Source organism: Galeopterus variegatus, unplaced genomic scaffold, assembly GCF_000696425.1.
Source record: "Galeopterus variegatus unplaced genomic scaffold, G_variegatus-3.0.2 Scaffold1271, whole genome shotgun sequence".
Classification (NCBI taxonomy): Eukaryota; Metazoa; Chordata; class Mammalia; order Dermoptera; family Cynocephalidae; genus Galeopterus; species Galeopterus variegatus.
This window is the reverse complement of record NW_007727382.1, coordinates 89027-102229: the sequence shown is the minus strand read 5'-3', so window position 1 is coordinate 102229 and position 13203 is coordinate 89027. Positions and strand designations below refer to the sequence as shown.

At 35.5% G+C, this 13203-nt stretch overlaps 1 protein-coding gene across 3 annotated transcripts in view; it reads right to left on the bottom strand.

Annotated features, from left to right (window-relative positions):
- Positions 1–13203, bottom strand: part of ITGB3BP (integrin beta 3 binding protein (beta3-endonexin)) — a 62506-nt gene that overhangs the window by 43288 nt on the left and 6015 nt on the right. For all 3 annotated transcript variants that reach the window (XM_008575990.1, XM_008575991.1, XM_008575989.1), the window contains exon 2: positions 3710–3752. In XM_008575990.1, the coding sequence (XP_008574212.1) occupies positions 3710–3752 (43 nt within the window). The remainder of the gene's footprint in view (positions 1–3709; positions 3753–13203) is intronic.

Genomic DNA, 13203 nt, shown 5'->3' with positions numbered 1-13203 from the left:
AAAAAACACACATAATCATCTCAATAGAGGCAAAAAAAAGCATTTGGCAAAAATTCCTTTCATGATAAAAACACTCAACAGACTAGGAATAGAAGGGAACTTTCTCAATCTGATAAAGAACATCTGTGAAAAACCCACAGCTACCATCATACTTACTGGCAAAAGACTGGATGCTTTGCCCCTAAGATCAGGAACAAGACAAGGATGTCTGCTTTTGCCACTTCTATTTAGCATTGTTCTAGAAGTTCTGGCCAGAGCAATAGGCAAGAAAAAGAAATAAAAGGCATCAGATTAGAAAGGAAGAAGTAAAACTACCTCTACTTGCAGATGACATGATCCTATGTATGGAATATCCTAAATAATCTACCAAAAAAACAGCACCCAAAATTATTAAAGGTAATAAATGAGTTCAGCAAAGTTGCGGGATACACAATCCATACATAAAAATCAGCTGCATTTCTATACACTAGTAAGAACCAATCTAAAAATGAAATTATAAAATAATTTCATTTATAATAGCATGAAAAAGAATAAAATACTTAGGAATAAATTTAGCCAAAAAAATATAAGACTTGCATACTGAAAACTATAAAACACTGTTGAAAGAAATTAAAGATCTAAATAAATAGAAATATAACTCATGGTCATAGTTTGGAAGACTTACTATTGTTAAGATGGCAAATTTCCCAAACTGATCTGCAAATTTGATATAATCTCTGTTGAAATTCCAACTGCAGGGGATAGCCAGTAAGCTCACTTGGTTACAGTGTGGTGTTAGTAACACCAATGTCAAGGGTTCAGATCCCTACACAGGCCAGCTGTCAAAAAAAAAATTTCCAACTGCTGGGTTTTTTTTGTTTGTTTGTTTTTTTCAGAAATGGATGAGCTCATCCTAAAATTCATATGAAATTGCAAGGGATATAGACTAGCCAAAGCAATCCTGAAAAGAACAACAAAGTTGGAAGACTCACACTTCTTGATTTCAAATTTATAGTAATAAAACGTTTTTGGTTTTGAAAATTTACAGTAATCAAGACTGTGTGGTAGTGTTGTAAGGAGAGACATGTAGATGAATGGAATCAATCACAAAAAGCCACGTATTGTATGATTCTATTTACAAAATAGGCAAATCTATAAAGACAGAAAGTTGATTAGCAGTTGCCAGGGGATGGGGGAAGGAGGAAATGGGGACTAACCGCTAATAGGTACAAGGTTTCTTTTTGGGGTGATGGAAGTGTTCTGGAATTAGATAGACAAGTAATAATCAGAGCAGTGCCTTACTAATAGTAATGGAGTAATCTAGACTGGGTATCTATGTACCAATTAGCAAACCTCCCGAAAAACCTACACCATCACTCCTCCGGGCAGCAAGTCCACTGAGTTGGCCTTAGTAGGAAATATACTCCTTCCCTTCCCATCTGTAGCTCCTACTTCTTCCATCCCCTCTCTGAGGTAACCTGAAACTGGATCAAGCTGGTTAGGTATAAGGCCAGCTAGCTAGCTGTCCCTATAAATTCATCTGGACTGCAACCAGCAAACAGTTTGTAACAAATAATTCATCTTTGTTCCTGAAAATCCATCTAGAAACAGTGCATGGAGGGCAACAACTCAAGCAGCCCAAATATTGTAGGTGATTAAACTGGAACCTTCTTTACCTCCTTACAACATCCAGTGATTTCGGAGGTTCAGCAAATAGTGGTACTTGCAGTGTACATTTTGTATATTATAGGAAGGACACAGCAGATGATCCATATCTCCACTTCCCGCATCAGAAGAGTCACAAAGAAACATTTGCAACCTTGCCCGAACATCACGGAGCATTAATTTCCATGAAGCTCTCTAGATGCATTGGGAACGCTGGGAGTTGGGAATTTCAAACATCTCTGGGACAGGAAACAGCAAAAGCTTAGGATGAATAGGATCTACTTCAACCAACTGGCATGTAAGGGCCATCTCCTTTCCTTAGACACCAGTCTTCTTCCTTTAGCATTATATTGGTAAGGCAAAATGACCACAAAGTTACTACTAGTTCCTCTATAGCTTCACAATTAAGTACTCCTAGAATTATAGGTATATGTTTTGAATGTCTGATTTGCTTTTGGATTTGCTAAGGCAGCCTCAATGGGATCACAGACGATGGGGGTAGCTAACTGGGAGCCAGGATGCTTCAGGGCTAAGTTGTTACTGTGGTGGATGGAAGCATATGAGTAGCCAAGAAAAGAAATCCAGACTCAACACCAGAATAGAACAAATGCTGTCAGATCTAAGATGTGAATATAGAGGTAAAAACAGATGATGAGGCAAGAGTTCGAAACTTGAAAATATCAAAATTAGGTAAGGAAACAAGAAAAATGTGAAGAAAGGCCCAGACGAGGATGCTGGGAACATGCTTTGGGCAGTAGTAGCCATGTGATACCAAGCTAAGTCAACTGGTTTAAAGGTACAGAACTGGGCCAAACACAACAATGTATTTTTCTAATAGGATATTAGCTGTGGCACTGACTACCTTGACAAATCCTCATCTAAAGAAAAAAATGGACAGATAGCATGCTATGACAATTATACTTCATGAAGAGAAAGAATTCTGAAATGGTCATTATTTTCCATTCAAATAATGCTACCATCTCCCAAAGAACAGCTCTGGGGCAGGAAAGAACAGTATTTCATTTTAAGCTGGACTACTCATCTACCAAAATACCATTCTGACCAAAGAAACAGATGCAGAATTACAGTCACAGCTGCATTCTGCACAGAACAAGTTGGATAATGGTACTCTAAATTGCTAATTACACTGTTAATGATTTTTTTAGTGTCATTGCAGTATTTTGCCACCTTTGTTTAAATTTTTTTTAAAAAAGCAACTAGGAAGTTTTGTAAATGGTAAATTTTTGTTTTGTTAAATACCACTGAGTCTTCCAAAGAGAAAGTCTATATAAAACCCATTTCTTGAAATGGCATTCTCATATGGGATTTTGTAGGAACCCATTTATTGACAACCTATTTGTTTTAATTTACTTTCTCACCAATTTACTTGCATTTTAAGACTACTGAGGTCATAAATATCTCAGTATTAGTGCTTGTATCTACATCCATAGTTGTAATGAAAATATTATAAACTAACATATGTCATGATATGCTGGCACTGGGAATGTGCAATGATTAGATTTACAAAAAGTAATAGCAACAGTACAATTTTATTTTTATTGTGATGACTGTGATGAAATTTATTACAATGCTAGTATTTTGTCATTTAATCCATGCCAGCATAGCTGAGGGAGATAATTACATTTTTAACATAAAAATGCTGCTAATGTTTTTATTTAATTTTAGCAAATTATAGTATGTAGATTAAAGTAAGGCCACTGTTCCCTATTGTTGCTTGTATATTTGTGGCAGAATTTTTTTTCCCTACAAATAGGGCACTAATTTCTACTAAATTATTTCATCTGGGTTTCTAAATAAAATTTGCTTCTTAAGAATTACCTCAAGCTGGCCAGAAATTTGCTCCTTAAGTAACACCTCAAGCTGGACAGAAACTTACAAAAATTAGATTTACAAAAAATATTTTATATGCAGAAAATGGTGTATCAATCAAGATTATGTCACATTTTTTTGATAATTTTTGTATTTATCAAGGTAAATCAGTAGTTAAAGTTAAAAACACAATCTTATCATCCAATCACAAACTCTGAACTAAGTAAATACTTACATTTTCTTCTAACAGACCATCCAATTTCAGTGATCTTCTAACACTGCGAACAAAATATTTAGAGAAATCTCAGATTTCACATGCCTTATTTAAAATAGCCAAATATTTAAAGGTAAGATACATATACAAAGATTTGAAATTACTTTGGCCAACTAATTTTCATACTATTTATTAGAGCAGAATACCACATGAAAAAAGCAATTATTTATTACAACCTGTCTGTTTTAAATAACACATTTCAACACGGAATTACAATTAGATATTTAAATGAATCACTTTTTAAAAATATATGTGGTTTTATATACATGGACTACTATACAATTTAAACATTAAAGTCACATTGTAAAAAGTCTCAGTAAAAAATCAGTATATTTGTCTGAATTAAAATACCACTAATAAAAAATTATACATAACTTACATACCTTCAATGGAGATGTTGAAAGTATATTATTTGCAGAAATAATGTACTAGGTGTTAAAGGTATGAGCAAGGTGAAAAAAGTTTTTTGCACTTTACTAAAGCTTTAAACATGATTCAATGCAACCAGACTATGACTTAGCTGAGGAACAGATGCTCTACGTCTTTATAAGTCCCCAATCCATAAGAAACTATTTTTTGTTTCCTTCACTAAACTGATTCAGGAACATGCCAGGCTCTCTCTGTGCAAAATCTGTTCTGCTAAACTGGATGCCCAGCTGTTGGTGACAATGCTTAGAAAGGAAAGCTGAATATTTATAATACTTTATTTCGTACAGCTGTCTTCTAAAGAGCAGTCATCAACATTTTATTGAATGCAGGCTAAATGCTCAAAGGAGAAAAAGGTCGATATAAATTAAAACTAGTTTTCCCAGTGACAAACGCAGTGTTAAAAGTAGTTCCTAGATCCATGAGAAATAGAAGTAAAATTATTTAAAATACTAAAGAATTAGAGCACAAAGTAAAAGATTGAGTTATAAAGGCTGTATTTTATAGAAACCAAAAAAAATTTTGCATAGATCCTAGAAAATGACTATTCATAAATAACTGACTTACAAAAAACAGGAACAAGAAGAAACAGAAGAGATGATCAATCTAAGAAAATTACCGTGCAGTAAATGTTAAACACAAAAATTTAATCTATCTAAAAAGCGTTTACTTAATTTTGCTATCATATCTACATTAGCCTATCACAACATTATTTCTTGAGATTAATTAAATTTAAGTAATTATTTATATCTTTTAGAAATCCACTTAACATCAACTTAATGTAAATTCACAATGAAGCAAGAAGAGAACAGAGGTATGAACAAATAAAAATGGCAGATAATTTTAAAACGTATTTATATTTAGCTTTGAAATTGCCCTATATGGGTGTGTGAGATGTTTTGGTATTTATAACATTTCATAAGTAGAAGTAAAAAAGTTACACAGTACAATATTTCTTACCCTTTGTTTCTAAATGCTGTTAAGATCAATACTATCTTTTAGAAGGACACGAACCCCACCCTGATATTAATTATTCAAAATAGTTTTACCTTATTATCAATGGTTAATTTTTAGAGAACGTAATTAAATGTTTAGATTTAAATGGCTTCCAAATTGGGTCCTAGGTTGATCTAAGAAGCCCAAGGAAATACATAAAAGTAAATGAGAAAGTGAGCTGAGTTAAAATAGGCTGTCATCTCCCACTTTAACTAGGTTTGGTGAGAATCTAAAAATATGACTTATTGAAGGTAATGTAGTTTAGATAATTCAGGCATCTAATAACCAGAAGCTGATAATATTTAGCAGATTCCTAAAAAGACTTAATAGACAAGACTGGAAGAAATCTAAGAAATCACTTAATTCAGCCAACAGGGAAAAGAATTTGTACAACTTGCCTACTGTCACACATCTTGAGGGACAGAAACTGAGATCTTTGGTCCTGTGCATAAATCTTTGTTGAATCAAGGCGGAGAGAATTAAAGGAGGAGTAAAGAAGAGTAAACCTACTACAGAAATTTATGACCATCCATTCTTAGAACTGGGCCCACTGTCAAGATATCAGTCACTAAATTAAGCACCCACTATATGCAAGGAACTCTACCCATGAACAACTGTAATACAAGCATGAGATGATGGATTAGGATGATGTTAATAGGAACACAGAAGAGATGGATAAGATATATAAAGGAAGAACAGGCAAAACTTGATTAGGCATATAAGTATTTTCCTAAAATATTTACTCATTTGCTACCATCATTAGTTAACAAATAAAAGTGATACCTTTCTCATAGTTCTGTAAAGTTATAAGCAGCAATTCCTGTGGCTACTATCTTGGTTTAAAAAAAATGGGCACACAAAATTGGGCAAAGGACTTGAATACACATTTCTCCAAAGAAGATACACTGGTGGCCAATAAGCACATGAAAAGACACTCAACATCCTTAATCATTAGGTAAGTGCAAATCAGAACCAAACGCTCAACATCCTTAATCATTAGGTAAATGCAAATCAGAACCAAACGCTCAACATCCTTAATCATTAGGTAAATGCAAATCAGAACCATAATGAGATACCACTTCACACCCATTAGGATATCCACTATCAAAAAAACCCAGAAAATAACGAGTGTTGGTAAGAATGCGGAGAAACTGGAAACCTTGTGCACTGCTGGTGGCAATGTAAAATGATGCAGCAGTTGTGGAAAACAATATGGCAGTTCCTCAAAGAACTGAAAATAGAATTACCATATGATCCAGCAATTTCACTTCCCAAAAGAATTGGAAGCTGGACAGGAACAGATATTTGCACACCAATGTTCATAACACTATTGTTCACAATAGCCAAAAGGTAGAAGCATCCCAAGTGTCCATTGACAGATGAATGAATAAACAAAATGCAGTATATACATAAAATGGAATATTATTCAGCCTTAAAAAAGGAAGAAAATTTAGCACATACTACAACATACATGAACCTTGAGGACATTATACTTAGTAAAGTAAGCCAGTCACAAAAGGACAAACACTGTATGATTTCACTCATATAAGAGTAGTCTTATTCAGAGAGACAGCAAATAGAATGGTGGTTGCTTGGGGCTGAAGGAAGGAAGAAATGGAAAATTACTGCTTAATGAGTACAGAGTTTCAGTTTCGCAAGATGAAAAAAGTTCTGGAGATAGATGGTGGTGATGCACGACAATGTGAATGTATTTAATGCCACTAAATTGCACACTTGAAAATGGTTAAGATGGTAAATTTAATATGATGTACATTTTAGCACAATTTTAAAATAATTTTTTAAATGGACACCTACCTATTGTATCCTAATTACCTCCCTCTTACGAGTAACCTCCATTCTCGGTGATTTCTCACTTCCCACTTGCCCAAATTTCCACCTTTGTCCATTAATTAAAATGTTATATTCCATCCTTAGGTGTACTGGGTTTATGTTCACTGGGATCAAAATTCTGTTGCTACCAAGATTACTACTGTGAGAATTTTAAAAAGATAAAAAACATTTGACATGCAATTTTATATCAACAGGTGAGAAAGTAACTGTTTGTAGAATTAGCTATATTATTTTCTAAGACTATACTCCCCTATTTTATTTAGCTTAACACATAGTAGTATACTATACAGGATTCTCTAATTCATCAAAACAGAACAAGTAAATGAGTTTTATTATAAATTGTTTCTAACATCAGTTACAATATTAAAGAAATTATTCTAGGAAAAAAACTCCAATCATTTGATTCCTAATCAAAAATCGGGAATGACACCTCAGGAGCTCAGAAAATTGTCTGATTTGAGGTTCTATTACAGGACCTTTAAAACATGAAATTAAATGTGATTCTGAACAGCAGGGGTGGGGTGGGAGTGGGGAGTGAAGAATAAACTTAGTAAAGCAGATAAGACTCAGGGAGCCTTGAAGCTATGCCAAATTCTTCCCCAAGGTTTGGCAAATCACATAATCTCACTAAGCTTCATAAAGTTGATAATACTGGCCAGCAAAGTAGTAAGAAATTTCTGAGTAGAAGATAAAAAATATCACTTAGTATTTCAGTGTTTCCATTTACTCTTCACTATAATGGAGATGATAATATTGCCAGCTATCAACTTCACAAGAGTGTTTAGAGGATTACTGAATATGCTTATGAGATCTTTTGATGAAAGGCAATGGCCAAATCCGTATCCCATGTGACTACTTAAGTGTAAATTGAGATATCTGAATGACTTATTTTCCACTCTATATATGGGTGTGAGCATATATAAAGGGAGAAGAATCTCCTGTATCCTCTCTGCATTCTCCTCTTCATTCAAGCCTATGCTTCTTTGTGTTCCAAGTTTCTAGTGGTCACACAAAGTAATCTCTACCACAATATGGATGAGTGGGAACACCACTTAATCACATGTAGAAATATGGTCACTGTGTGAAGCATTTAAATGAATGATTAATCCTGTTACTCTTGATTTAAAAACTTGCCAAAAACTTTTACCAATTATCAAGGAACATGTATTTATGGTATCAAAATCTTTTCTTTTCTTTTTTTTTTAATTTTTATTGAATCGTGATTGTACATATTTTTGGGGTTCAACATTGACATATGTTGATCAGATCAATATTACTAGCATATATATTGTTACAAATTGTACTCATTCTTTATGCCCCTTGTCCATTCTCTCCCAATCCCCCTCCTCCCTCTGATAACCCTATATTTCTTCTCTCCTTCTGAAAGAGTAATGGTTACTCTGTTGATTTGTTGCCTAGATGATCTGTCCAATGCTGAGAGGTGTGTTCAGGTCCCCTGATATTATTTTAGAGCAGATGCTTCTTCTGTCACTCTGGAATAGGCTTTGTGCAAAGAGACATTCTCTCCTTTTCTTTGGTCTCTGCTGGTGACTCTCCTTGTGTCAATGCACTCCAGTGGCTGGTGGACCATCTGAGTGGTGGCTGTGGCATCTAGATGCTTTCGTGGCAGCAGTGATTATTGTGGTGGTCCACCCACATGGAGGTGATGTTTTTGGCATGCTCCTTGGCGCTGGCAGTGTACCTGGTTGTGTGTGTGTGTGGGGGGGGTTCGGTCCGCAGCTCCATAATTCAGGACCCCGGGCGGGCCCTGAGGTGCTGGCAGTGTGCGCCTGGGCCAGAACTAATTTTTTTGTCCTTTGCTTACTTCTAAAATGGGGGAACTTCCTGTGGGGACCAGTACTTGAGCTGTGTGGTTGAGCTAAATTGCTGCTTTGCTGCTGATTCCCTAGGGAAGGCTTTTTGTGCAGCTCAGGTTTTAATGGTTGACTTCATAGGTACTTCCAGCTCTCCAGAGACCCAGTGCACCCGGGTTGTGTAGAAACTCTAATCTGAGTCTGGGTCTTTTCATCAAACTGCACCCCATGCAATTCTATATTCCTGACCAGTCTCCTCTGAGTGGTCCTGTGCTGAATGGGGGGCAGATCAGCTGTCCTTGCTGTGCCCCAGTGTTCCCCTGGTGGGCCCATCTCCCCACCACCTGTGCTGCAAATACTTCCCATGGGACGGGCTGTGCGCCAGTCCCTTGCGATGACTCACTGGCCTCTGAGTGGCTCCTTTTTTTCAGTTTTTGTGGCTCCTTGCTCCTATGTGGGTCCACAGGAACCCTATTAGTGGTCTTACTGTCCTGGGAGCCACCAAGGCCCTCTTCTCCCCTGCCACCTCCAAGCAACCTCATCCAAAGGGCACAGCTTTTGCCGGCTCATGCTCCAAGTGCTCAGCAGCTACAGCCTTAAAGCTGCCATACCACGAAATGGTTGGAGCAGTTTTTTCTTTCTCTCATGGTGGCTTCTCTCACCTTCATGCACTTTGTAGGTCTCTCCTCCTCTTCCCTGAGCTCTAGCAGCCCCAGCTTGGCTGTTGTTGTTTTTTATAGCTGTAAATTGGTTGATTTGTGGGAGACAGTGACGCTGGGGACTGTCTATTCTGCCGTCTTGACTGGAAACCTTAAAACCTTTCTTATCAAAAGATTAATAGATAATTATCAAAAGAAGTTTTACAGAAGCCAAATGAAAATATTTGGGAATATTAACCCCAGAAGATAAACAGATGGAGGTGAGAAGTTCTTTGGGTTGAATAAAATGAGAGATGCGGGCTGGCCAGTTAGCTCAGTTGGTTAGAGCACGACGCTGGTAACACCAAGGTCCAGGGTTCAGTCCCTGTACCGGCCAGCTGCCAAAATGAATGAATGAATGCCATAAGACCATTTCACTGCTAAATGGGTACTCCCAAATATGAACATTTATAGAATGTTCACTACTACCTTCTTTCAGAAACTTATATATACATATATCACACATACATACATACATATAAGGAGAACATAAATATGTCCTTCAAGAGTCTCTACTAGAAGAGCTCAAATAGGTCTAGCAAATTTAATATGGGACATAGGTGATATTTTATGCACTTTTCTGTATGAACTATATTTCATAACATAAAAATAACAAAAAATTAACACTGATCCCTATCCTACCTTTGAGACTCCAACACAATCAATCAGCTCTATGAAGTTTCCCCTAACACCGTCTAGTTTGCACTGAGGATCCTTCCACTCTACTCCACAGCACTTGTACATGACCCTCTCACTAAACTTAGCATGTTGAATAATCTGTTTGTTTTTCCTTCCTAGACTAAGATATTTATATCATTATTAGCATCTCATCTGTTAACTGATTGGTTGAATTCTAAAAATGCTTGTCTCGTCCATTAAAATCAAAACTCCCAGACAGTAGGATATCTGTTCATATTTGAATCCCCAAAGACTGACACAGTGATTGGCACATAGGTGTTATATAAATTAATGATTTGTTTAATTAATTGCGTTTATGTTTTAAATTAACATGTAGTCTCAAATTCAATATATTTAGTTCCTTCGATTTTCTATGATGCCCTAATTTTTGTGTACTTAAGATAAATAATTTTGGTTTGAAATTCCTAGATGAGACTTTGCTTTTTTTAAAAAAGACATTTTTGTCAACCATTATTTAATGTGGTTTAAACAGAGGTCTTCACAATCTTATCTCATAAGGTAGTCCCTTGTGTTGATTTGTGTCTTGTCAGCTCTGGAAAAAAATCTAAGCCATAATCTTCAAATATTGCCTCTCCTGCATTCTATCTTTCTGAGACTCTATTAAGTAAATTCTAGATTCTCTTGTTCTATCTTCAGTATTTCTAAACTCGTACAAATCATTGTTCTCTATGCTGCATTTTTGGCAATTTCTTCAGCTCTATCTTCCAGTTCTCTAGTTCTTCAGTTGTGTCTAACCTGTTTAATTAATCCATTAATTTTCTTTTTAACAATTTGGTTTTGGGTAACTTCTAATTTTTGTATAATTTCAAACTTTAAGGAGTTCTAAGATTAAGAATTCCTCTTATCCTTTACCCAGATTTACTGGTTTACATTTTTCCCCATTTGCTTTACCATTCTCTTTCTACACACATAATATAATTTATTATAAATGCATATTTTCTGAACTTTTGCGAATAAGTTGGAGACACAGTATACCGTGTTTCCATGTGTTTTCCTAACAAGAACGTTCTCTTACATAAACATAATTATCAAAATTTATCATTGACACACTATTATTATCAACAGTCCATATTCAATTTTTATCACTTGTCCAAATAATGTTCTTAATAGTTAATGTCCCCCCAAGTCCAGGATCCAATCCTGGATCACTCATCACATTTAGTTGTTCCAACTCTTTAAGTTCCTCTTAATCTAGAACAGTTCCTCAACCTTTCTTTGTTTTCATTGGCCCTGACATTTTTCAAGAGCACAGGCCATTTTAATCGTTGTAGAATATCCCTCAATTTGGGTTTATGTGTTACTTACCCATAATCAGGTTATGCATTTTTGGAATACCACAGATGTGATGTATCATTTTGAGAGCAGAACTTGAAGCACATCATGATGTACTGCAATGTCAGTTATATGAATTTTAATCATTAAGATATTATCTTCCAGTTTTATCCAATGTAATAAATAAAAAATCTTATACATAAAGAGCCACTGATAATTTTCTAACTCCTTTTGTATTTATTAGTTAGCATTCTACTCCAAGGAAGAGCTTTCCTTTCTCCTCCCTTTATTCACTTATATCATTATAGTGTCATGGATTTTTTTTTTAGCCAACTGATTTTAAGTCATTCCTATCATTTATTTCGATATTTAACTGTACCAGATTTGGCAATGGGACCATCTCCCCTTCATGCTGGCTACTGTTTACCCCACGTACCTATAATTCTTTGAGCACTTCCTACCTTTCCAGCACAAAAAATTTTTCTCTGCACCAACCTTGGAACCAGCTTTTTCTCCAGTGAGACCTGGTTCTTTTTAGTGCACAATGGTATTTAGAAATCAAAATCTGAGCATTAAATGTGTTCATTGCTACTTATGTCATTGCTTAAAGGCCCTGTAGGTGGACAGAGATTGAACACACACAACACACACACAAATTTCTATCTACTTCTATTATCCTTAATATGTATATTTTTAAAATCTACGATTTCATATTAACACCTTCAATACCAAGTCAACATATTTGAAATTCCTCTATCCAAAAGTGAGAAACCTGACTTCTATCATCTGCAATACATTTACTCATTTGCTCAAGCCTAGAATACATAGAGACCAGTTTTAGAAGTGCTAACACATACCACTGTACAAAGCAAATCTATCTTAAGTTCAATATTTGCCTAGTATTTTTTATGTAAAATTTATATACAGTGAGCAACACAAATCTTCAGAGTATAGAAGTGAATTTTAACAAAATACATACATCATTATACCTACGTCCTTTTCAAGATACAGAAAACATGAATCACCTGAGAAAGGTGCCTCAAACTCCTTCCAAAGCCATCATCTGTATCATACATAGCTACTTTTCTGATTTTTTTCCTCTATTCTAGACTTTCATATGAATGGAATAATATAATATGTACTTACGTCTGTTGTTTTTCTCAGCATAATGATTGTGAAATTCATCCATATTGTTGCATATGTCAGTAGATCACTTGTTTTTTATTAATATTCCATTATATTAAATAAGCCATTTGTTTATTCATTCTCCTGTTGATGTACATTTGGTTTGTTTTTAGCCATTATAAGTAAAGTATTGTTCTATGAACAATCTTTCACAAGTATTTTCTTTCTTAGCTATATTGTATTCACTTCTCTTGGATAAATATATACTGAGAAGTAAAATTGCTGGATCATTGGATAGGCATATATTTTACTTTAAAAGAAATTGCCAAAATGTCTAGCAACATGCTTATTATCTATTCCTATAACTTCTTTTGTCAAGTATTGATTCAAGTCTTTGGACCTTTACTTTTTTTTTTTTGTCTTTTTTCGTGTCCGGCAACGGATCGCAACCCTCAGTGTCACGCCCGTACTGGACAGGGACCGGCAACGGGATCGCAACCCTCGGTGCTGCTCCCGCACCTCGCTCAGCCAGTGAGTGGGAACCGGTCTGTATGTGGGATCCGAACCCTCGGCG